Genomic DNA, 24,813 nt, shown 5'->3' on the forward strand with positions numbered 1-24,813 from the left:
TATCTGGCTGTCACTGTTGAAGACTCACCTGGGCTTAGGTACGACTCGATATGACGAGCAAACGGAAGGCATGAAGACGGGTTTAATGTCATGAAATTATAATCTCAGACTCCGAATTCTCACATTGTAAACTGGTGTCTGAACCTACTACTAAGTCAGTGTTCCTGTTTACATTGCTTGGTGAAATGTATGAGGGTTTTGTTTGGAGTTTTTTGTTTTCATCAGCAACCCATGGGGAATGTAACTGTCTGCTCTTCTACATGGCTGCTTGGCTGCACTGATCTAAAAATACAGCATAGCTCTGTGTTGAGAGGAATGCATTTAAACTAGGTGTTTCAAATTGTGGACATGTTTTAAATGCCTAAAGTTAGGGCTGCACAGTTGATTCACTTTCAATTTATTTCTTATTAATCGTTATGGCCTACTGCAATTCATACATAATTGTTAAAGGTGAAATGTGTCAAAATACCATTAGATATTAAATAAATGTCCAGGCCTATTCATCATATTTAGAAGCAAGAGTCTTTGTTAAGTGCAGAGCCCTGCAGAAATGACACCATAATTATTTTAATAAGGGTTTTCATTGATAATGTAAAAAAGTAACGTTCCCTTTTGCAAATCATATTGCACTTACAATATCAGTCAGAATAATCACAATCATTGTTTTTTTCAAAATTGCGTTGTTTTAGATGTTTTAAAATGTTTTTTTTGTATACAGTTTCTTCTGAAACTAAGCAAATAGTTTTGTCTTCGTTTAACAAGGACATTTGTCTTACTTTGCACTCTTTAGGTTTTTGTATTTATGATTATGTTGATGTATATGCTTATACAAAACCCAAGCTATACATGTGTTGCACTTGCAGCAGCTCCAGCAGGCTGTGGAGAAGCGTAATGAGATAATTGCTCGGCTAAGCTCCAACCTGCAGGACGCCCTCGCCAGCAGAGACCAGGTTCAACTGGAGGCACAGTCACTTGCTGGACAGATTCAGTCACTACAGAGACAGCTCCAGCAAGTACGTGCCACTCAAAGCTAAATCTTATTGTTGAATAGTGAAGTGCATATTTTTAGTCATGTGCACAGCATCTGAACTTGCATATTCTCTGAAATATCTTTCACACAGACCAGTGTCGAGTTTCTGCGCATCAAAAGCCAGTCGGGGACTGAAGCCAACAACACCCCACAACAGCACCAGCATGGCCAGTGCTCCCAAGATGCAGACCTGCATCATAAGAAAGAGGCACCATTGGAGGAATCGGGGAGTGCAGGTCCTGGCTCCCAATTAAGTGTTGAAGGCTTGATCATCGATGCTGAAAACGCCACCGTTCTACACAAATTAAGGGCTGAGCTTGAAGAAGAAAGGCAGAACAGCCAACGCTTACGTGCCGAACTAGTGGATGAGCTGGAGAAACACCAGCATGTGCTTTCTTTACTGGATATGGAGAAGAGAGGCAGGGAAGAGGAGCAAAAAGAACGGGTGGCACAGCTACAAGACTTTCAGACTCAGTTAAGCTTACTCCAAACTCAGTGTCTCGAGATGCAGCAGTACAAAGAGGAGAAGGAGAAGCTGAACAGAGAAGTGCTCGAGCTGAAGAAAAGGCTTCAGGAGGACAACGCAGAGGAGGTGGCCAGCTCTGCGCGCCGTCTCCAGAGACAGGAGGAGGAGATGCAGAAGCTCAGAGAGGAGCACAGAGAGGAGTTGGAGGGAGTCAGGCAGCTGTTAGAGGCGAGGGAGAAAGAACTGAAGTTTAGAGAGGAAGAGGTTATCGGACTCAAAGCTTCTAAAAATCGGCAGAACCAAGCGAAAGCTGGTTTTAGTTGTGAGGAAAAGATGAGCATGGAAGAGGCCAATCTGGAGAGCGGACCTGTGGAGGACGGCATAAATATGTCGCTACCTGAGGATATTCTGATGGAGCGCTACCTGTCTTCAGCTCCTCCTGCACTCTTAGCATCTTCATTGGTCAATGAAAGCTTTGAACACTGCAATCAGATGGACCTCTCTGCAGACTACAGGTTAGAGAAATGCTAATTGCCATTTGTATGTGATTTTTCTTTCTTTTTTTTTAAGCTAGTTTAATCCCCTTATTTGTCTCTGTGCCTCTCTTTACAGTTTTGAGTTGAACAGTGAGGTCTTGGGAGATGAGCCTCTGTTGTCAATTTCAAACCGCTTCCTCGAAGAAAGCGTCAACCTCCACAACACCTCTACCCCACAGGGCTCGCCTGACATTCCTGTGGCGAGCAATTCTCACCCTCAGTCTCCATCTCATAGGCTCCACAACTCCTCTTCCGGCGATCTGGAGATGAGTAAACTCTCCGAGGAGCAGTTTGAGGAAACTGACCTGGAAAAAGAACTGCTGAATCAGCAGTGTGGGGACCTCCGTGAGGAGCTGGTTCTCAAGGACAGGGACTTGAATGTGTTAAAGGAGGAAGTCATTAACAGTGCTGAAGAGCTGGAGGAGGCCAGGAGCAGGTAATTAAGTTAATTAGGGAATGTGGTTTCATTTGCTTTTCCTCCTGATGGACGTGTTTGTATTAAGTTTTCATCTTTTATATTAAGTATTTCTTGGTCTTCACATACTTATATTTTGTCTTAAATTTTCCACCTTATAAAAACACTTGCCACTGCTAAATAGCTTCCCTTAAATGTAATAATGAAAGTTCCTCCAATCTTTTAACTTGATTTTCTTTTTCTTCTTCAAATTCATCTACAAGTATCTTATGCAAAGTGACCCTACCGTTGAATAAGTTGCTCAAAGGTTTTCTCCAATTTGAAACGACTTGATAACTTGTTTTAAACTATCTTTGTTTGGTCAGGTGGGCCCAAGTATCAGAAGAGCTAAAGCAGGCGCTCTGGGAACTTGAAGAAGAGAAGGATAAGAGGAGACATGCAGAGGAGGAGTTGAACTTGAAAGCCCATGATCAAGACAACCTGAAGAACAAACTCAGTGCCTTAATGGAAGAAAGAGGAAAAGAGACAGCAGTAATGTTGATGGGAAAGGAGGCTGCAGAAACCTCCCTGCTGGTTCCTGCTATCTCTCCTTCAGAAGTGGAAAGTAAACTTGTAGGGGGTCCAGAAAATGAACAAGAGAAAGAGGCTGCCATCCCGTCTCATCAAAAGCAACAGGAGCTGCTGTTTTTGTCTCTGCAGGAGATAATACAGCCTGCAATCTCTGCCAAACAGAGCTCAGAGCCCAGCGATGACAACCAGCTGGAAACACTACAGGTACACCAGTATGATAAGTAGGTTTGTGTTGACAGTTTTATAGGAATGTAAACATACTAGTCTCTGTAGGCAGCTGTTGTTTCTCCCCCCAACTCAATTATGATAAATGGGAGGAATACTATACAGCTGCAGTCATTTGCTCGTGCTTCAAGGTTTAAAAGGACGGAAACAATGAATGGCTAAGAAAAATGACTATACGGTAATGTACAAAAGCTAAAATAAATTTCCCTTTTTCCAAGGCTCAATGTGATCTTTTCATGTCGGAGCTGGAGAAGACAAAAACGACGCACAAAACCAGTCCAGCCTTATTAGGTCAAAGGACACTGGACGAAACATTAAAGGAGCTCGAAACGACTCGTGCACAGTTTGTAAATATTCAAACAGAAGTGGAGAGATTGCAGGAAGAGCTGGAGAAGAGCCAGGGCTGTCTGGACAGTGCTGAGAAAGAGAAGAAGGAGCTAGAGTCTCAGATCTTGTGTTTGAGACAAAACCTGTCCAACCTGGAAGAGGCCCAAACCAAGGCAGCGCATGAAAGAGAGGAGCACAGGAGAAGAGAGGAAGAGATGGATGACCGGATTAAGAAAATGGAACAAGTCTTAGAGGAGGAACTGGAGCAGTTTGAGAACATGCTAAGAGCAAAGGATGTTGAGGTGAGAAATACAATGTCATAATAGTTGTTTTATTTAGCTTTGTTGGAACTACTGCCAAGAGATTAAAATGATGGACGAATATGTTTTGCAGTTGGTTGAAGAGAAGGAGAAATGGGAAGAAGAGATACAGGAGAAGAACAAAGATATCCTGGATGTGAGGCAACACCTGGAGGAGCAGAGGAGGGAGAGGCAGGAGGAGGTGAAGGCTCTCCTGGAGAAGCAGCTTGTGGCTGTTGAGGAGGCTACAGAACAGCTCAAGGCGTCTCACCAACAAGAGATGAAAGATATGAAGGAGAAACATCAACAAGAGGTGGGATTTAAAAACGTCCTTACAACCCCACGATTGCTTCCCTTTACTTATTTTTGTGTGTATTATATATTTATGTAACCGGTATAATACATGCTGCATAACATTAGAGTTTGTGCTGCTGAAACCCACATTGACTATTTTTGCATTTGTCGCGTCTTAGTTCGCTACATAGCTCAAAACCCTTTTCAAAAGGCTTTTTTCTTTTAGCATTGTAAGCGAGAGCTTTAAAAAATAAAATGAATAAAGTCTCATGAGCTACTGCATGAACGTGTAGGGAAAAATCACATTATTGAATGTAACTGGATACAGATTCATCCTCATAAAATATAAATACGACTTTACAGCACTAGTCTTGTAATTTCTTTGACATGTTTTTCTCCATAAATTCTTAGATTTCTGAGTCCAACAATCGCCTGCAGTTAGAACTGGTGAAGCAGAAGGCTGTTATGGAGGAAGAACAGAAGAGACAGATCAGCCTCATCAAACAGGTATTCAAATTGATGAGTCTGAATACTCCCGGGCAAACGCTTCCCTCTCAGCTCGACGTACTACAGTGAAATATCCCGTCTCTAAGTTATTTAACATTTTACATTATGTTGGATCTCATTTTCAACTTGTCACTTCTACCGTTCTGTGTTTCCCCAGGTGACCGAGCGTGAGCACGAGAGGATGGTTTCAGAGCTGACTGCCAAACACAATGAGGAGCTTAGTCACCTGAAGATGGAGGTGTCCTTGGAGCTGAGGGAGAGCATGGAGGCCGCCCACCAGGCTGAACTGCAGCAGGCGCAGGTATATTGCTATATACTGTGTGAGCATGCAGCACAAAACATCTTCAGCCTGGTCTTATATCTTTCTCCTTAGCTTTTTACCTCATAGTCAAGATCAATTTTTTCAATTCGAATGACTTTCGGGCTGTGGGAATTTAATCATATTTTTGCTAAATTGACATGGGAATCACGTTTGCTGTTAAATGTTAATGTAGATATGTATAAAACACACAGAACTGCCTTTTATCCCAAACACACAGTCACTACGAGACTCAAAAAAAGCTCTAGCACAAAACCGTACCACAAACCTGATGCACATTTTACTTGTATTTACCTTTTTACTTTATACTTTTCATTATCTTTAGGTGCAAAAGAACAGCGAGCTTGAAGCCTTGCGTTTGTGTCTGACCAACGTCCACATGTCCCCGCTCGAGCAAGAGTCGTCTCTCACCAAGGTCCAGACCTCCATGAGGGAGACCTTTGTTCAGGAAAGTGCACTTCTGCAGGCTCAGCATCAGTTAGAACTGGACCAGATCAGAAGGCAGAACCAGGACCAGCAGGAGAGACTGCGTGAGCTGCACCAACAAGACATGAGTGAGTTTCAGTTGTTCAGTCAGTGTTATTTTTTTTATTTTTTTTACGAGTGCCTGTAGGTACACTTAACATGTGTGCCATTATGAATGTGGGGGAGTCACTCTCATTCTTCAGAAACATGTTCAGGGCAAAGTGGAGCACATTTACAGATGTAACCTTCAAATTCTTTGACGTGGGTGAATCTTTTTATGTGTTGTGTTTGTTCAGATAAGTTAAAGCAGCAGTGGGAGACTCGTGTTGCCCAGGAGAGAGCAGCCATGGAGGAAGAGCAGGCCAAAGAGATGCAGGTCATTTGATTACTGTGATTTGAAATCCATTTAAACATATGTACTGGCTTTTTTAATTATTTAGCATATTTTGGAAGTTTTGCCATATTTAATTCATCTTGGTCATCAGGCTCTACGGTCACAGTGGAATAAGGAAGCTGAGTCGAACCTCCAGACGTCTGTCTCAGAGACCCCGATCAGCATTACTGCCACCCAGACGGAGCTCACCAGCACCCGCACCTCCCTCAACCACACCAACAAAGCTCTAACTGAAGCCCAGACGGCTTCATCCCAGACCCAGGCAGAGCTGCGTGAGTCATTGGCGAGATTCCAGGAACTCCAGGCCTCCAGTCGGGAGCAGAACCAGAAACTGGAGGAGGAGCTGAAACAAGCCTGGGCTGACAGAGATTCTGCTGCCTGTGAGTTGCCTCCCCTCCCCATTGCTTACTCTCACTAAGACTGCCAAATCAAAATTCATTATTTTAATAAGGAAAACATTCAATTGGAATCATCTTCTGCATGGAAATACACAAAGTAATATAGACTATCATTCTGACTTTCATTCAGATTTTTTTAGACTACTTAATTTGTGTCTGCCAATATTATAGTTTTGAGATATTTGTTTTCTAATTTATGTAAAGTGTATGTTTTTTTTTCACTGTGTTTGCTGCTTAGGTGCAGTGGAGGAGTTGGTTTCTAGTAATAAGGCATTGCTGAAGGACAAAGAGCAGCAAGCACTCCACCTAGAGGAAAAGCAACAGCAACTGCACCTCGAGGTGAGTTCACTCAAAAACACAAAAACATGTTGTTAAGTTACCACTTATTTGTCATTTCAGTCCTCACGCCCTAGCATTAAGTAATAGAAAAACTTTAAATTGAAATCCAAAATACATTAAGTTTACAGCAGCTGTGGTTCCATTCACATATTTGTACGCACATTTTTAAGTATCGAATAAGACAAGATGTAACGAAACTTTTGTTAAAACATCCTAAATTGCGCGTAAAGGTTTTTACGCTCACTTGAGGTGGTTTTTGCCTTTACTGAAAAATAGATGCTGCGTCAAAAAAATTCTGGAAATGCTTCGCTGAATATAATCTGTGGTAGCGAGCATTTAAACATTATGACTGACACTTGTTTCTGCTGTTTTACCCGATATTTATTCATCTTTCAACAACATGAAACATGACAGGCTAGCTCACAAGTATCACTTATAACTTGCCCAATTAAATTCCTTAAGACTCCATTTTTATCTCAGGGCTCGGCCAAGGCGACTTGTTTTGTTTCCAGTTTGTAACCTCTCCTTCTACTCTGTTTCCTGGCTGTTTGCAGCTGTATGACGCGTAGCCTTTTGTACCAACAAGCCAAACTACGCAGCCAAGTTTATGTGCCCCAAACTAGTTAATGGAAATGCAACATTCTAAAATTGTTCATCTTGTAACAACGATTCCTCTCTGTAAATCAGGTTTTGCGCCTTAAAGAGGAGAAGTCCTCACTAAAAGAGAGGTCAGAACAAGAAGTAGGTCAGCTGTGGACCCAGCTGGAGAGCATGAGGGCCAGCCGCCAAGAGTTGGGAGGTGAGATTTACACAGCTTGACATCTGCTTGACAATGCTGTATTTTAATCTACTGCATGTATTTAAATACTCACAATTAAATTGTTCCATGAACAAGGTGTAGAAAATATGTTCCTGGCTGCTGGCAATGGCTGATGTCTGTGATGTGGAATGACACACAGAGGAAAGTGGACTGCATGTTTGTAATTTCTGTTACTGTGCACTTACCTTTTCTGTCTCTCTCAAACCTTATTTTCTCACAGAGCTGAAGGAGCAGCTGCTCGCTCGCTCATCTCGTGTCGAAGACATGGAGCGCCTGAAGACAGAGTTTAATGAACAGAAGCGGGAAATCAAAGAGCACAATGAGGCTGAGCTGGAAAGCCTGAGGAGGTATGAGAGCCCAAACCGGCACGTAGGCACACAGTCTGGATGCATTTATTCTCACAAAAGTCACCGCCTACTTGCCTTTCCAGCTTTGAAATGTGATGTCTAGAACAAAAACTGATATTAAAACTCATGGTTTAGCCCTTCTGTGGTTTTGTTTTGGACACAGTCTACAATATTGGTCAATTATCTGTCGACTGTCCCTGTTCATACCCTTTTTCTGACCCCATGCAAATTCTCAACTCTTTACTTTCATGCTCCTTTAGGTACTTTGAGCAGAGATTGCGGGCATCAGAGGAGAGCTACAGAGAAGAAATTGCTCTGCTTCAGCTGAGGCTGGTTGAACATGCCTTAGAAGAATCCGTGCTCAAAACAGCAGATAACAGGTAGATCAGTTTATAATGCCAGATGCATACAAACTTCGATTAAATTATTATAATGATGGTACATTGTGCTCTCGTTTCAGTTTCATATCTCAAGGCCAAGCTGAAGAAGAAAGTGATCTTGTGCTTTCTGATGCTGACCTCAAACTGGACAAACACAAGGTATGTAAATACTAAGTGAGGAAACATTTTTTTTTATGTTTTGAAGACCTTCTGTATGTAGATTAATGTGTGGTAATGAGCAGTTTTAAATGTGTTGATTTTGTGTCATGTTATTTTGGACTCAGGAAGCGCTTGATTGTTTGCGCCTTCAGCTGGTGGAGAATCACACAATGGAGCTTGCCAACCTACAATCTTCTATGTCTCTTTCCTTTAAGGAAGAGCTGCGACAGGTCAGACACAAACTCATTCCTTCAAACTTCAATGCCTGTTTGAATATGGAACAACAGTGCACATTTACAGACAGTGTGTATTGGAAGTCATTCATAGTGATCGTGCGTAGCGTGCATTTAGTTTTATTACATGTGACAGAAATAGTTGCCAAAGATTTTTGACGAGCGCGAGAGAGCAAGACATTTAATATTGCACGTTGCGCAGCTGACTAACCAGGCGTGAAGTGGGTGTCGATTTTCGGAAAGTTACCGAAATGGTCAGACACCCCCTCACCCTTTTTCAACGTCCGAGAAATGTGGCCAGACGGGGTTTCCAAAACATTTTGACCTTTCTACCAGCAGTTAAGTACTCTTACTTATTCACATTAACTTGTTTTTACATCATTACTTGTGCATTAGGCGCGCTCGGACCTTACTGACCACTACTACGAAGAGCTGCAGGAGAAGAGGACTCGCCATACCCTGGAGCTGGAGCAGATCAGAGCTCAACTTTCTGACCGTCATTTAGAAGGTGACACGCACGCGCGCGCACACACAAAATACAAATGTGGTATTGAGAAGTTTCCAAAATTATGTAACGTCTCCTCAAATGTTCTTGTCAGAGCTTACCAGAGTTGGTTTGGAGGCAGCACGGCAGGTTGAGGTGAGATTTGAGAAAAGCTCAGATAATCAAAACAATAAATTACATCTTTTGGTCCAAATAATGCAATATTGTGTTGGTTTTAAATAGGTGGAGGTAGAACAGAGGATGTGGTATCACACTGAGGAGCTGCAGTCCAGGCTGAGCATCATCCACACTCTGGAGAACAGACTGTCTGCCTTGAGTAAACAGCATGATGCAGAAATACAAAGAAACACACAAAAGGTACTCACTCCGAAACAAGCATACTAGAAAGGTGCAAATATACTGAAAGTTATACAGAAGCGCATGTATATTGATACAATGTGGGAATTTCTAAACCTTATGTATATGTTCCTGTCAACTCCTACAGCTGAAACAAGAGTTTGCTGGGGAGCTCGTTCATCTCGAGGACGCTCTGGAAGAGGAGAGGGTGCATGTGCAGGACGAGATGAAGAGGCTGAGAGAGGAGCTTCAAGAGAAGCATGACGCCGAACTCTCTGTTCTAAAGTCAAACCTTCGCAGAGAGACGGAGAAGGAGAGGTCACGCCTGGAAGCAGAACTTCACGAAGAGAAGCAGAAGCTAAAGTCTCTACAGACGGCACTGGCTAATGATGAGAGTAAGATCTTTTTCGAAGACTCGCATGGGTTTTCAGTAGACTCTCGATTCATTATAGCTTCCCGGGAGAAGTAGCGGTTTTCCATTAGCTTCTAACATGGAGCGTTTGTCTTTTAGGCCCACAGGTCCTAGTGGTGCGTCAGAGACTGGAGGCCCAGTACGACGGGGAGCGACAAAGGGAAAAGAGCTGCATGGCTGCAGAAATCAAGGAGCTTACTGCTCTCCTCCAGGAGCAAGGTGAAGAGCGGCTACGGCAAGCCCAAGAGAGGTGAGCTCTATGAAGACTCAAGATCCTTAAGTCTTAAATCATTGATTTGAGAAAAACGTATCAGCTACAGGGCTGCTATTATGGTCTGACAACTAAATGCTCTGCACCAAGTCACTGTGGACTGGTGTGTTCTTTTTTTCTTTCTTTCTGAAATCACAATAAAATCATCTTCATGACCCGTGATAATAAATTTGGGCTTATTTTCATTACATTGTTTTGTGTTCAGGTTTCACGAGGAAAAAGCAGCGTTGGAACAGAATTTGGCCCAAAAATTGGAATTCTCTCTGGCAGCGCTGAAGAAATCGCACCAAACTGAGTGGGAACACGAGAGAGCAACACTTCTGAACGAGCACGCCCAAGAGAAGGACGCACTCGATGCCAAACACAAAGCACAACAAGACTCACTCGGTGCCAGTCACAGAGATCAGCTTCCAGCGACGGCCGTTGAACGTGAATCCGAACACAAAGCTGAGCTTGTCGCCTTGGAAGCGGCCCTCGATTCCAAGCGAGAGGCAGACCTCGCAAGTCTGGAGGCTGTTTTTCAGGAGACCAATCAGGCTCAGCTGGAGGCTCTAGAAGCTGAGTTGACTCGCAAACACCAGGAAGAGAGGGATGAACTGGAATTGAGGATGCTGGGTAATATGGATACTTTGGAGGCCACGTACCTGAAGGAAGTGCAAGTAAGGACACAGAATTTGTAATCGCAAACCTTAAGTTTAGGATTTAGAACTACTTTCAAATTCCTATTTAAAAATGTGTTTATTTTTTGTTTTGTTTTAAATGACAGACGCTGCGTGATGAAAAGGTGCAACTTGAAGAGAGACGTCTTGGAGACCTGAATCTCCAGAAGTCACAACATGAGCAGATAATGGAGCGCTATGGTGCAGAGCAGCTGTCAGTCAGGGAGGAACTGAGGAGAGAGCTGGCTCAGGTGCACTTGGAGAAGTTTAGTGCCATGGCGGCAGAGCTCAGCCACGTTCACAAGGTCAGAATTAGGGCTTGGTTAATGCCTATAGACCACCAACCAGTCATTCAATCTATAAGCTGAAATGCAAATCTATAATACAGATATAGTTTATATAAAACAATCTTTTTTTTTTTTTAACAATTTGTTCTTACAGACTGAGCTGGCTGCTCAAAAAGAGGCCTTGGATACTGAACACTGTGAAGCCTTGGAGACTCTTAAGAAGCAGGTACCAATCATCCCTAATGTTGATTGTTTTGTTTGAATTTGTGGATTTGATTTGATAAAATGTCTTTTTTAAATTAATTATCTAGCCGCAGCAACAAGAAAAAAGTCCTTCTGATTGTAAATATATTAGTGGTGGATGGCCATTACGTATTACTGCGCATGAACGCACCATTATGTCAGATTTGCCATCATTCCTGAATTGAAACAGCATTTCCTGAAATGCAATGATACAAAATATTATCTTTTGCAGAGGCATGTGTGACAGAGTAGAAGCTGTTCAGTAGTTGGAGTGCGCTCCCTTGATTGTATCACTAATGACTCGTGCAGGGCTGTATGACTGTGTTTACGATGAGACAATAAACTATGAATCAAGGATGTATTTTACTTTCGTGGGTAATTAAACATACATTCAGGAGCAGTGCTGCTTAATGGTAGTATTGTTTTTATTGCAATTCGATTCATAAATAATTTAATCATAACTTTTATGTTATCAGTGATAATAAAAATCTCCACTATGGTTGGTTAATGTTGACTTTCCAATCCGTGTTTTAACGTTTGCATCCCGTGCACTTTTCTCAGGTTTTGGAACTAGAGCAACAACACAGCTCTGCTCTTCGGGAGCTCTCGCATACCTACACTACTGAGAAAGAGCAACTCATTGCACAGCAACAACTCCAGCTACAGGTTTGTGTGTGTGTGTGTGTTTGTGTGTGTGTCAAGCATAAGAGAGCGACACGCTACCTCTTGGTGTGTTTTTTAATGTGTCTTCTTTACAGCGGGAGTTGACATCCAGTGCTCATCCAGTTGTGTTTAGTGGCTCTTGCAGGGATTGTACAAAATGATTGTTCATATTTCACGGCGGTGTATTTGTGTGAGAAGCACTAAGAATCTGAACATTTGACCCAACTACATCTTCTGGTATTAAACAAACTCATGACATGTGACCGCTCCAGGAGTTGAGGGCTGTGTCTGCGCGGGAATTGGAGGCATGTCGTAGGGAGCTTGAAGAGGAGTCATTAAGGCAACGACAGCACTTCCTAGAAGAGGTGGAGCTCCTCAAAGCCCAATCAGAGGACAGACTGCAGGACAGGATTAATCAACTGAAGGTAAAAGAGGAAATGAGGAAAAAGATGAGTGTGGATAGCTTCAACGCTTCCTTACGTTTAAGTTCTTTAGTATTTGAGCATCTTTTCGACCATGTTGCCGATATAATCACGCATTTTATCTGGAAAATGTGATCTTTTCTTATGTAGTTATTTGACTTTGAGTGTCTGTTTAAAACATCATTATGTAATATGACTGGATTATGGAGAGCTGTGTTGTTTGTGCGTGTGTGCGCGCGTTGTGGCATTGCCCTCTCTAAGCTCCAGCTGCACCAGTTCATTCCATAGCTCTTGGTTGGACTGTGTCCCACTGAAGCTTTATTCAAACCCAGTTTCCACATAATCCCACCATCATCATATATGTAGAAGTGTTCCTGTCCGTCTGTCTCTCTGAAACTGTGCGCTGGGCTGTGGGTGCGTTTGTGTTGCCACAATCTACAGTGGCCAAATGGGATGGATCTAAGCTTTTTATCCTCTGATGCCGAAGGTTTTAAGGCTGGAGGTACTGCATTTGGCATTTGACCATCTGAAATGTGCAAGCCAGTCGTCAGCCCTAAGCCAGTGAGACATGGCCAGAGATCTCTTGAGATGAGGAACAAATGAGCCAACAGCAGTTTTTGTAGGATGGTGATTTGAATCTTTTAATTGATGTACCAACATCACTGCTTTGTTTTGAAGACTGAATTTGAAGAGCAGAAGGAGGCGGAGCTTGAGGACCTGAAGCGGAGCTTCACATCTGAACAAGAGGAGAAGGAGCAGAGCTACACGGACAAAATGAGCCAGCTCACTGTCCAGCTGCAGCAACTGGACACTGTGGTGTCCCAGGTACTTGACGCACGCATACATTCATACAGTCCCTACCTAGTTGAGCATTTGCATCGGTTTTACATTATGTTCTTTGTCCAAATAATAAACATGAATAAACTGGCACCAGTAGCTTCACTTTGCTGGGGACAGATTAGACGGGCCTGAAAAAAATGTTTCATCATAGGTGTTGACACTCAAAGGAAAAAAAATAATGAAAATGAATAGAAGTTATGTAGACTTCGAAAAATGTAAACACAAAATAGACAGCCTGTGAAGTAAGAACAATGCTATAGGGTAGATTTACCTCACATGAGACGACATCTTGTTAAAAAGATTATCATATCATTAAAACGCCACTCTAATCAGGTTTGTGTGTAGTGTTGTAGTCCTGCAGGAAATGTATATACTGACTTTTTTGTAGATTGGAGAATCTCTCTCTCTCTCTCCAACATTCATTAATTTATGTCTATTTCTATTCATTCTTATGTGATATTCTGCCTCATTAAAGCAACGTTTCATTTGTTTGGTTGTTGTGGAGATGTGAAACGTACTGGAACCTTTATCTAATAGTTTACTATCCCCTTAGTTACTAATCAGGTAGTGGCTATACCCCGTAAAGCTGACATTTAGTTTTCCAAAAGACAGTTTTGGGCTTTATTAGAACATGAATGAGTTCATACTAGCTATCGGATACCTACCTACATAATGTAGGTAGTTATCCTTTATCGATCTTGTTGGCACAATCAGCATTAATGTGGCTTGTGCGTCTGCATTTGTTTCCATGGCACCTTCCTGGTTCGGCTCCTGATAGTGAGATATTAACACACCCCCCACCCATGAGGTTAGCAAAGGGAAGCTTAAGAGAGGCCGGGAGGGTGCTGTTGTCAGGGCAACTCCATTGTTTGGTTGAGGCAGGTGGTTGCATGAGAGGTGTTTTATGGGAGGGAGAGGGAAAAAGAGAGGGAAGACCTGGTGAAAAGAGAGGGAGACAGAATGACGAGGCCGAGGAACAACGGGTGAGAGACCTGGAGAGAGAGAGAGCGTCTGATTGAGGGAAAAGTTCTGCACTCGCTGACTGCCGGACAACAGCCAGTGTGTGAGTGTGTGTATATATAACTATAGGCTGGTTTTAATAGAGAAGGATTGTGTTTTTGTTTTTTTGTCTCATAGCGAATGTATTGAACATAGTTCTGGTGCTCCTCTGGCTACGGTGGATTTCTCTGACGATCAACGTCTGGTTTTGATTTCCGTTTTGAAGGCAGAGCGTGCCTTCTGCTTTTGTCATGCTCTTGGCACGGATAGTTTGTTTGCAGCCATGCGATTTTTGTTATTTCTCTTGTTTTAGAAACTATGTGATGCTCCGAACAAACAGAATGAGATGGCACTAAGCCAGTCTTTGAGGTCTTCAGTTGGAACAGTTTCTCTTTTCATAATTTGAGTGTCGATTTGGTGTTTCCGGCTCTCATTTGCGCACATGGATGTTTTGTTTTCTAACAAGTCATAGCCGAGGTGAGAGAGATGCAGGTAATGTTGTGTGTTTAGTGTTGATAGAATTAACGGCTACCTATGTCAACCTTTTCCAGCTGCGAGCAGAAGTTGGCTGTCTGCAAGGGGAGTTAGAAGGGAAGCGTGCAGAGATGGAGACTTTGGACACTCTCCTCCAACGAAGGGAGCGAGAGAGTCAGGAGGGATGCAACCTTCTAAACATGCTCACTGACGACTTGCAGACTGCTAAAGCGGAAAGGTAAGTGGTGTCGTTGACATTGTTCCATGTTTGTAGCGTTTACAGCTGGGGGGGATTTTATACATAATGGTGAGAACACCAGCTATTGGTTAATATTACCATGTGACTTGTAGGTTTTCTGTTAAATTTATGAGCTGACAAGCTAATGTCAATGGACTGTAGAGATTACTACAGATTCAGTGTGCCCTTCACCCAAAGTATGTTTAGTGAAAACTGCCTTTCTGCCATGACAAGTGAAGCTGGTACTAGTTTGGGATGTTGTGGCATAAATTGTACATTTGTATTTCAATTTTATTTATTTATTTTACTTGAGATTGTATTGTGAGAATATATTTTGACGTTATAGTCAAATGTAGCGAATAATTAGTTTGCACTTTTGTTTTCCCAGATGTAAACTGCACAAGGCCAATGAAAACCTGAGGAAAGTGCTGATTGAGATGATTCGCAGCACCATTACAACAGAAGACCTGATTGGACAAAAAATCAGTGCCAGAGGCAAAACATCTGAGCAGGCGACCCGTCAGAGGAGCTCAACAGGGAACAAAGAGGCACAAGAATCAGGTTTGTTTGCGTTTCATTCATTCTGAAGTTGCATGCGTTATTCAGGCTTTTTTTAATATGTGCAATACATTTCTTTTTGCATTAATGCAATGATTCATTTTGACTTATCGGAGGTATTTCAGTTGCAGACGAGTCTTCAGAAGACATGGAGCTGACCCAGCTGCTCTGTGAGAGCCTGCTGGTTTCAGATATGCAGATCAATCCTGGGGGAGAAGAAGCGGCTCTGAATGCCTGCAGCCGACTGCGTCGCACTGTTGAAACGCTGTTGGAGCTGCTCAACCAGGCCAACGCACAGGTAAAATCCACATGAAACCCTGCTTTCTTCTTCATAGTATTGTTGGCTTTCTACTAATCATGATTTTCTAACTTCTCCAGCTGAAGCAGACTCATGATGTCCACCTTTCTCTGGAGGAGAAGTTCTCTCAGGGCAGAGAGGACTCCGCCCAACTCATTGAGCACCACAAGCTCCTATTGTTGCAGCTCGATCAGGAGGCGAAGCTGAAGAATAAACTCCAGCTAGAACTTCACAAGGCAGAGGGTGAGCACAATGTACTCGTTGCCTCTGCTTCACTTGACTCATCTTCTGGTGCCAAGTTACATTAGTTTATTCCACTGACTGTTGCCACGCCATTGTTCCTCTGCCTCTTGTACTAAAGTTTAAACATAAAGGTCGACTCATCTGTTTTCTTTTTGCAAGAAGCAGTGACATAGCGAATCAATTAGGTTATTAATAATGTGTATGCTAGCAATAGCTGAGTTAGTGTTAGCAATGCAAAAGTAGATTTGTATGTATACTATGTTTGTCAATGGAGTTTTTTGGCTTTCAAGAGAGGGACTTAACGGCTTCAATTCACTGTTGAGAAAGGAAGCCTGATTACTTTGAATATTTTCACTGCTTTTCCTTGAAAAAACAACAACAACAAACAATTTGATCTTTCCTTTTTAACAAAACATCATCACTTTGCTTGTGTTCAGGGCTTCTGGAGGGCTATGTGGCCGAGAAAGCGATCCTAGAGGAGTCTCTGCAGCAGAAGGAGGTACAAGAGGAAAGGCTAGTGGAGGAGCTGGAGGACCTGAAGGTGAAGCTGCACCAGTTGCAAGGCCTCCCCACGGAGCTGGATAACCTCAGACTGAAGCATCAGGAGCTCAGTGAGGAGCACACTCTCCTCCTGCGGCAGAAGGAGCATCTCTCCGCTGATCTGGGGGAGAGGGAGAAAGGTGAGCGGCGCAAGCATCAAATCATGCATCTCTGTCTGCATAAAATGTGACATGACCTCTTTTGTGAGCTTGACCGCACACTTATAATAATGTCTGTGCTCAGATTTGTCTTCTCTCCGTAGGCCATTGGCTCAATTTAGATCCTGACGCAGGTTTGTGGGTCAGAGTGGAGTATGAGAGTGTGATGAGGGGGTGGGGATGAATATGCAGTACATTTGCGGTGCTGTGTGAGTTTGCTGTTTGTACTACTGCCAGTAGTTTGTAGCAAAGGCTCATTTGAGTGCTGTGTCTTTTTTTTTTTTTTTACCTCTTACACAATGTTCTTGTTCAGAGCTGTCAAAGTGAATGCATTTAGTGCCTTTCCAGGAGCAAAGGCACAGGATGTATAATCGTTGTATGTATTTAACCCCTCTAACATCTTCCTGCCTTTTTAAAATGCCTATTTACATGGAAACAATTGCTCTAACCATACCCTTTTTTATTTTTCTAGCTCTACTAGCGGAGACGGAGCGGTTAACCCAAGATAAGCTGGACTTGCAGCGGCAGGCAGAAAAGGACCACAGCTCTCTGTCTCTGCACCTCAGGGCTCTGGAGAGGGAGCTGGAGGAGCAGGAAACAAAAGGCCTGGAGACAGAGCAGCACCACAAATCCCACTCTGAAGACCTCAGCCAGCGCGTCCAAGCACTTGAGAAACAGCTGAAACATGACAGGCAGTTTATTGAAGTGAGTTTTTACAACAGGGTTCATGGAAAACCTGGAAAAGACATGGAATTTTAAAATGGTTATTTGGCTCTTAAAATTGTTTTTTTGTCTATACAAGTCATGAAAATCCATTGGCTAAAATGTTTATGAACCTTGATATGAATACAAATTAGCTTAAAATATCTCTTTTTTTTAATTTCATGTAGTTCTTTGTATATTAAAAAAGGGACAAACTAAATATTTATAGTCATCCAAACACAATTACAATCTTGCTTTCGAGTGTTACTTGAGCCTCGCTGGGAATTTGTCATGATGCTGCTTTAAGTCGCCGACACAATCTTTCACATCACTTGTCGCTGTGCGTTCAGGAGCAAGCTGTGGAGCGCGAACACGAGAGAGACGAGTTCCAGCAGGAGATCCGAAGGCTGGAGGCCCAACTCCAACAGACAGCCAGCGGGGATAACAAAGGACACAGGGTGAGGCCCATTCATTTGTTAGAGTGTGTGTACAGTAACATCTCACAAGTAATAATTCTCATCTGTACATAATCTCAAAAATGCTGTTTCTATCTAAAGAGTGGATTACATTCGCAGTTTGTGTGCTTTTGATGTGTTTTTGAGATGAGTGTCTATGGCATTGATGATGGGATTAAGAAATAATGCATTGCAGAGGTTGAAGTGATGAACGCATTGTTTGTCGTGTGATGAGCCTGACTTTTGCCATGTGTTTATCCCTATGCTGAACGGATTGCTCTAGTTTAAGGACTTGGTTCTGCAGGTATGAAATCTAACTGTAGCATTCTCCTCTTAGCTCCTCTGACTCTTATGCATGGTGTGTATTGTACATCATTATTTTCATGCACTCATCCGTAGATCAATTTCCACTGCTTATGTGCTTGTCATACATGTTCTCCATTCATTTCCATTTAATCCTTTGTTTGTTAATATTCATTTGCTTCTGTTTGGAACTTCCTTTGTCTTTCATCTCCATGTCACTGCTCTCTGGAATGGCTTAACTTCCATGTTCAATACCAGCGGCTGCAGATCCAGAATGGCTTCTTTACCTCCAAATCATGTAGTTTTCACTCTACTTAAAACTATAGAAACTTGCCGTCTAAAACATTGAACCCCCCTCCCTCCCATGTCTCTGCAGGTGGAGAGTCTACAAGCTATCATTAAAGACAAAACAGATGACCACGCTTCCATTCTTGCAGCCAATCAGCAAGCTCAGCGCGATCTTGCAGAACGCAATGAGGAGATAGACAAGCTAGCCGGGCGAATCCGAGAACTAGAGCAAGCACTGCTGAGCAGCACCGAGAGTCATAGATCTGTCAGTCACCTGGAGCAAGAGCTCCAAAGAGCAAAGCTGAGGGAACAGGAGCTCACACAAGTAAGAGAACTGAACCCCTGAACTAGCAATACTACTTAATACCGTCGTTCTTTTTCTCACAAATGTACTCCCTTTTGTCAGGATAAGCAGGCACTGGAGCAGCAGCAGCTGTCGAACAGGCTTCAGATCTCCGCCCTTCAGTCCAAAGTGGATGAGACGAGACACTGTTACCATGAGAACACACGGGACCCCTCTCAGGAGCTTAGCGATGCCCTGTACACTGCTCAACAGAGCCTACAAAGCAAAGAGCAAGAGGTCTGTACGATTTTTACCCAAAGCCAGTGTTTGGTAGCTAAGATTATTTGTGCTTATGCGTTCTAGTTGTTTGATACATTTGGCTGCACTGCCACCTTTTGGCACAAATGTGTCTGCAAGCCTGACTAATCTTTTTTTAAAGTGACCACAAAGGCAAGAAACTTTCTTGATAAGCCGAGCGTTTTTGACCAACCAGCAAAAATTAGGTTGAGTCTTTTGTCTTTATTTAACAAGTAATGTTATGTTTTTGTAGGTCGATGTCCTGCTTGGCCAACTGGAGACTGTGCAGAGGGACTTGAGCCTCAAAGAGGTTGAACTAAAACACCTCTCACTCCAGCTGGAGCTACTAGCCAATCAGAATGCAGCTCAGGTTAACAAGCTCCAAGAAGAGATTGCTGCCCTAAAGGTCAGTGCTATTTCATTATTTTTGTTTTAAAACCTTTATAGAACTACTTTCATGTATTTTGTAGATGCCCCTTTCCGTAACATCCTAGAAACTGTCATTCAAGTTTTTTTTTAAACTACCTAAGTAACCAGTAGGAACTTAAATATAGGAGGGATGAATACTTCATAAGAAATGCACTGGTGGTGTTTTACATATCCATAAGAAAAAGATGAATAGCTTTGTGTTTACAAATGAATTGACCTGGTGTACAATATGCATGTAAAGGAGAGAATTGCTCAACTTGGGAATGCAGAAGTATACTTAAATGTCTAGTCTGTGGGATTATATGTAAATAATCAATTTTGACCAGTTTAGTCCAATATATCCATCATAAACATCCCTTACAGTGTACGTTTTACAGTCTAATTGAGTACTCATTTATCTATTCATAATCTTCCCCCCAGAATATGTTTTCTTCATGATTTTGTTTGTCCTCTCTTTCGTAACCAATAAAGCAAGAAAAGAAAGAAATCAACTTTATTTGTCATATTATATACATACATGAAATGGGTCTTCTGCATTTAACGAATCCTTAGCAGGAGCAGTGGGCTGCTAAAAATAAACCTCTAACTTAAAAAGTATAGTATAATTTAGAATTGAACTACTATTTGTACAACTCTGCTTGCAGGAAAATATGTCCGCTCTCATCCTACTGAAGGAGGAGCAGGAGGAGCAAAGCGAGATTGAGGACACAGAAGAAGAAACTCTCTCATCAGCATTACTCCAGGAGAAAAATCATGAGATCGACCAGCTCAACAATGAGCTCCAAAAACTGGAACAGGAGTTGGAGAACACCAGGGACAACAATGTGAGAATACGTACACACAGACATGCAGACGCTGTGGAAGTGCCCACAGTTTATGAGGAAAAATATAATTGTCACATTAATTGTTCTTGTCTTTCTGACAAAAAGGCTTTGGAGGCTGAGCTTGAGGATCTGCGCTCGCAGGTGGAACACCTTCACTCTGAAATCATGAGGGTGCGTCAGGACAAGCAGGAGGAAGAGGAGCGCCTTCATGAAGTCATCAGCACACTGCAGGCAGAACTCGCCACTTTGGGCCCAAACCTGCATGAAGTCAGTGACTCTCAGGATGGTGACAGCATCAACCCCTCGCCGGCTCCCAGCCCCGAACCTGACCACTTAACCATACATGAACAAACGAGGAGGGGTGGACCCAACAGCCTGAAGCATGAGCTCAGTCTCAGTCATTCTGCCTCCTCTCGTTCCCTTCGATCTCGTCTCAAGGGCCTCCAGACTCAGTTGGAGACAGTGATAGCCGAGAAAGATGGACTGGAGCGATTACTACTCACCCAGGAGGAAGATTACCGAGGACACGGGAAGGAGTTCGGAAAGAGGCTGACAGCTGAGCGGGAGAGGGCAGATGAACTTCAAGGTGTCCTCGCTGTCAAAGAAGCTGAGCTGGAGGAAGTCAGAGCCCAGCAAGAAGAGGAGATGGAGAAGAGGAAACTATCTGAAGAGGAGAGGGACAGTTGCCAAATTCAAGCCAAAGAGATGAGCGCACTGCACGAGAAGAACGCCCACCTCAGCTCTCTGGTTATGGAACTCCAAAAGAAAGAACAGGAGAGCGGGATGGAGATCGGGACTCTAAAATCAAAAGACCAGAAAATGCAAACAGAAATGGAAGTCCTTCGAGAAACCAGTCTCACTCTTGAGAGACAAGTCCAGGAGGTTAGGGCCGAGGTGGTGGACATGGAGGAACTGGTTGCTTTAGAAAGAACAAAGATGAAAACCCTCCAGACTGAGATGGGAGAGCTTAGTGCTGAATGTGAGGCACTGAGGAAGAGGGAGGGGCAACTCCAGGAGGAAATTGAAAGGCTCAGGCAGGAAGGGAATTCCATGAGAGCCTGTATCCAGGACCTGACGGGCCGCCTCAAAGAGACAGAAACATGTCAAGAAGATGCTCAAAAGGAAGTGCTGGTGAGTATAAATCCAAGATGCAAATGGACAATAAAATGTCAAACGCATAGCTGCAACCTTCTTTTTACTTCTTAATTAAAGTATAGGCCTTTCGATAAAGGGAATAAATATCTAGAAAATAAATAAGTCCATCAGATGTTGTTGGTGTTAAAAGGTTTGTTTACTTAATTTATGCTATGATAAACGGCAGTGTATATATAATAGTATAAATTAAGTAAACGGCAGTCACCGCGACCCGACCCCGGATAAGCGGTGGAAAATGGATGGATGGATAAACGGCAGTGACACTTCCTTTTATTTTAATTTACTGCAACTCTGAATATATATTACTTAAATGTATGTGGTAAATGCACTGACTGCTTTTTTTAATCAGGCGTTAAGAATCAGAACAATTATTTTTCTTCAGCCTGTGCTGCAGGTTTAAAGGGTCTGACTTTCTACTAAGCTGTATCAGCAGGCCCCAAGTCTAGACGGCAAATATCTTCCTGTTCCTGTTTTTTCACGGACGTACAGCTATGCTAGCAACTGCAGGCGAAACCACATCTGGTTATAGTTAACTGCCGTAACGCGTCACATCACAGCGTCACTCCAGAGACGGCAGACTGTTACTAACACAGAGGAAGTCGGATTAAAACAAGGAAGCAGGAGGAAAATCGTTGTTGGCGGTTGGGTTTATTTTTATCTATTTATGTTTTTTCTAGCTGCGATGCACTGAGTTTTTATTTCTTTATAACTTCGCAGGATGTGGTAAGGAGAAGTTGTTATTGAAATGTATGGAGGCTGCAAAGCATTTGTTCGGCTGCTGCACGTCTTTACAGCCTGTTTTTGGTTAGTTGATATTCTTTTGTAGCAAATTTAGCTGTTGAGTACTAAAAAGGCTTCTTGCAGTGTATGTGAAAGAATGAATCTGAGTTGAAACACAGTACATGTGGTACTCGTTAAATAGGTATTTTCATTGCAAATCAGTTGTTGCTCTTATGTAAGCAGGAGTTTTTGCAGAAAAAACTGAAAGCTATGAAGTTTGAATATGGTATGTGGATGCAGGATTTCATGAATACTAAGAAAGGCTGCTAATGGAAATGTTTCCCTTTGTCTCAGACCCATACTGAGGTGACTCTGGCTAAAGCCGACGCTGCCTTGAGACAGAGGGAGGCTGAACTCGCCAGACTGAAGACCGAGCATCAGGCTCTGAGGGCCGAGCTGACTGCGGTGAAACAGGGTCTGAGTAAGAGTACGGAGACGGCTGTGAAACTACACGAGGAAAGACAGGTGGGAATCTATATGAATTGCAAAGCAGTAAGATTTAATCTTTCTTTTTGTACTCGTCCACTGTTTGTTGTTGGGTTTGAAATCATGGTGATACGGGATTGAGTGTAATAAGCTGTATTGACAGCTGTCTTTAAATGTTATTAATCTGTCTGTCCAGACCAAAGACCGTACCTTAGTCGACCTGGAGACTGATAACCAACGGCTGAATGCGGAGCTGCGAGGTTTACAACAAGACCTGGCTGTGCAAGAAGAGGAACTATCCTATCAGCAAAGAGAACTACAGCAACTCAGACAACACTGTCACCAGCAAGACTCACTTCATCACCAGCAACGATACCCAGAGAAGGGTGAGCACTTAGCAGTGTTGCAAACATACACTCTGCTGTTATATTTTCAGATTCTGCACATTCCCACTGTTACAGTCGCCTATTTAGCATGTGCGTCCTTGTCTGCCCTGTAGTGCTATTGGAGGTCTAAACCACCTCAGGCAACCTTTTACCTCTGTGCCATCCAAACACGTTCTCATAGTGACAACTTTTATTTTCTTCATCTTTCAGATATTTCCCACAGAGCTTTTGAGGACGTTGTGAGCGTGTCTCATGATGATGCCTCTCTAAGCTCGCCGGAGGTTTTAAGGAGACTCGAATGCGCCGAAGACAGAATCCCGGAACGGTTCCATGCCTCTGCTCTCGGCTCTCGTCTGTCAGAGTTCAGCACTCTGAACTGCACAGGCCTGGACCTCCACCAGGTCAAGACATCACCCAGGGCTGCGATGGAGCCTCCACACTCCAGGACCATCACACCAGATCCAACCACACAGAGTACCCACTCCCCAGGCTCTGTGTCAGTGTCTGACAACTTCTCCATGCTCGACTCACTGGACACTGATAAAGTATGTGGTTGTAAAACGTCCACACATGCTTCCCTTTGTGGCGTTTGGTGATTTTTTTTTTTTTTCGTTTGAATGTGGTTAAATATTTGTTTAATCTTTTATAATTTTTCCTAGGTGCGTGAGTTGGAAGAACTTGATGTAACCGCACCTCCATCCCCCCTGGGCTCCACCTCCTCCTTGTCGGCACCCGAATGGGCCAGTGATGGATATGGCAGCAGTGAGTATTAACACATTAAATGAATAATTTAAAAAAATCTATCACTAAGGCTACATAGATGATACTTGTTAGTAGCATCAATACATCTTTTTTTTCTTTTAATGGTGTTCATCGGCAATATGAAACGTATTTAATCTTTTCCGTTTTCCTCTTGTGTTTCAGATGTGAGTTCAGAATTGGGTGCGAGGCTGAAAGTTGAACTGGAACAGACTGAAAGGCTGGATGCTCAGTTTCTTGAGTATCTCCACTGCCGAGGCATGAACCCCACAGTTAACACAGATAGTGCTGCAGGCAGTATGAGCTACAGTGATGACCTGCTGTCACCTGAGCTTCAGGTAGGCTTTATTTAAACTTAGCAGTAATTCCGTTGATTTCACATTATGCCCGGTTTTTACTCTGTTTCTTTCTCCGTCTTTCCGCAGGGTCTGTTAAAGAAAGTGTATCAAGAAAGCTGCAGAATTCTCACATTGTCCCAACGTCGTGCCGCGTCCTCAACACAACCTCGTGTCTCGGACTTAAGAGCCTTGTCTTTGAGTCAGAGAGGACATCATTCTGAAGATGGCGCCATCACACTGGACCAGCGGGACAATTCACCCTCCAACCCCCCCATGAGCTGGCAGCAGGAGAAGAGGGCTCTACAGGAGACTGTGATTGCTCTCCGAGAGCTGCTTTGTCGAATGGCCCAGAGAAACACAGACGTGAGTTTCCGTAGTTTTAAAGGCACTTTACAATCAAGGACATCTATATCTTTACTAGCTGATCACTTTCTTCTTTCTTCCTTAGACTGACTACAAAGAGGAAGATGACAGGCTCAGAGGTCAGCTCCAAACTGACAGACAGAGTGAATCCCAGCTAAGGACGGAGCTGGAGGAGAGCCAGAAACAACTGAAATGTGCTCATGACACTCAGCAAGAGCAAAAGAACAAAATACAGTCCGTCAGGTATGTTACACACACCACATAACGACATTCTAAAGTTGACATATCAGACAAAAACAAAATAAACTGTGTTTATTATTATAAAATATATATATTGTAAAATTATTACTGGAATG

General features: G+C 43.0%; 1 protein-coding gene across 1 annotated transcript in view; it reads left to right on the top strand.

The window, feature by feature from the left end:
- Positions 1–24,813, top strand: part of pcnt (pericentrin) — a 34,047-nt gene that overhangs the window by 3,891 nt on the left and 5,343 nt on the right. Inside the window, exons 4-51 of the mRNA XM_068580181.1 lie at positions 864–1,013; positions 1,122–2,011; positions 2,109–2,468; positions 2,813–3,221; positions 3,461–3,871; positions 3,963–4,181; positions 4,574–4,669; positions 4,827–4,970; positions 5,314–5,542; positions 5,750–5,829; positions 5,939–6,227; positions 6,484–6,584; positions 7,272–7,383; positions 7,625–7,751; positions 8,012–8,131; positions 8,212–8,290; positions 8,416–8,520; positions 8,920–9,031; positions 9,123–9,163; positions 9,251–9,385; positions 9,513–9,759; positions 9,876–10,026; positions 10,253–10,706; positions 10,814–11,011; positions 11,148–11,219; positions 11,798–11,902; positions 12,172–12,324; positions 13,000–13,146; positions 14,712–14,872; positions 15,261–15,433; positions 15,556–15,728; positions 15,809–15,971; positions 16,409–16,651; positions 17,142–17,374; positions 17,722–17,829; positions 18,110–18,130; positions 18,506–18,742; positions 18,824–18,997; positions 19,251–19,403; positions 20,071–20,250; positions 20,356–21,381; positions 22,480–22,650; positions 22,808–22,997; positions 23,208–23,542; positions 23,657–23,759; positions 23,922–24,094; positions 24,182–24,457; positions 24,543–24,700. Coding sequence (XP_068436282.1) covers positions 864–1,013; positions 1,122–2,011; positions 2,109–2,468; positions 2,813–3,221; positions 3,461–3,871; positions 3,963–4,181; positions 4,574–4,669; positions 4,827–4,970; positions 5,314–5,542; positions 5,750–5,829; positions 5,939–6,227; positions 6,484–6,584; positions 7,272–7,383; positions 7,625–7,751; positions 8,012–8,131; positions 8,212–8,290; positions 8,416–8,520; positions 8,920–9,031; positions 9,123–9,163; positions 9,251–9,385; positions 9,513–9,759; positions 9,876–10,026; positions 10,253–10,706; positions 10,814–11,011; positions 11,148–11,219; positions 11,798–11,902; positions 12,172–12,324; positions 13,000–13,146; positions 14,712–14,872; positions 15,261–15,433; positions 15,556–15,728; positions 15,809–15,971; positions 16,409–16,651; positions 17,142–17,374; positions 17,722–17,829; positions 18,110–18,130; positions 18,506–18,742; positions 18,824–18,997; positions 19,251–19,403; positions 20,071–20,250; positions 20,356–21,381; positions 22,480–22,650; positions 22,808–22,997; positions 23,208–23,542; positions 23,657–23,759; positions 23,922–24,094; positions 24,182–24,457; positions 24,543–24,700 — 10,187 coding nt within the window. The remainder of the gene's footprint in view (positions 1–863; positions 1,014–1,121; positions 2,012–2,108; positions 2,469–2,812; positions 3,222–3,460; positions 3,872–3,962; positions 4,182–4,573; positions 4,670–4,826; positions 4,971–5,313; positions 5,543–5,749; positions 5,830–5,938; positions 6,228–6,483; positions 6,585–7,271; positions 7,384–7,624; positions 7,752–8,011; positions 8,132–8,211; positions 8,291–8,415; positions 8,521–8,919; positions 9,032–9,122; positions 9,164–9,250; positions 9,386–9,512; positions 9,760–9,875; positions 10,027–10,252; positions 10,707–10,813; positions 11,012–11,147; positions 11,220–11,797; positions 11,903–12,171; positions 12,325–12,999; positions 13,147–14,711; positions 14,873–15,260; positions 15,434–15,555; positions 15,729–15,808; positions 15,972–16,408; positions 16,652–17,141; positions 17,375–17,721; positions 17,830–18,109; positions 18,131–18,505; positions 18,743–18,823; positions 18,998–19,250; positions 19,404–20,070; positions 20,251–20,355; positions 21,382–22,479; positions 22,651–22,807; positions 22,998–23,207; positions 23,543–23,656; positions 23,760–23,921; positions 24,095–24,181; positions 24,458–24,542; positions 24,701–24,813) is intronic.

The sequence above is a fragment of the Clinocottus analis genome, unplaced genomic scaffold (assembly GCF_023055335.1).
Source record: "Clinocottus analis isolate CAN_PGR_092001 unplaced genomic scaffold, fCliAna1.0.p SCAF_17, whole genome shotgun sequence".
Classification (NCBI taxonomy): domain Eukaryota; kingdom Metazoa; phylum Chordata; class Actinopteri; order Perciformes; family Cottidae; genus Clinocottus; species Clinocottus analis.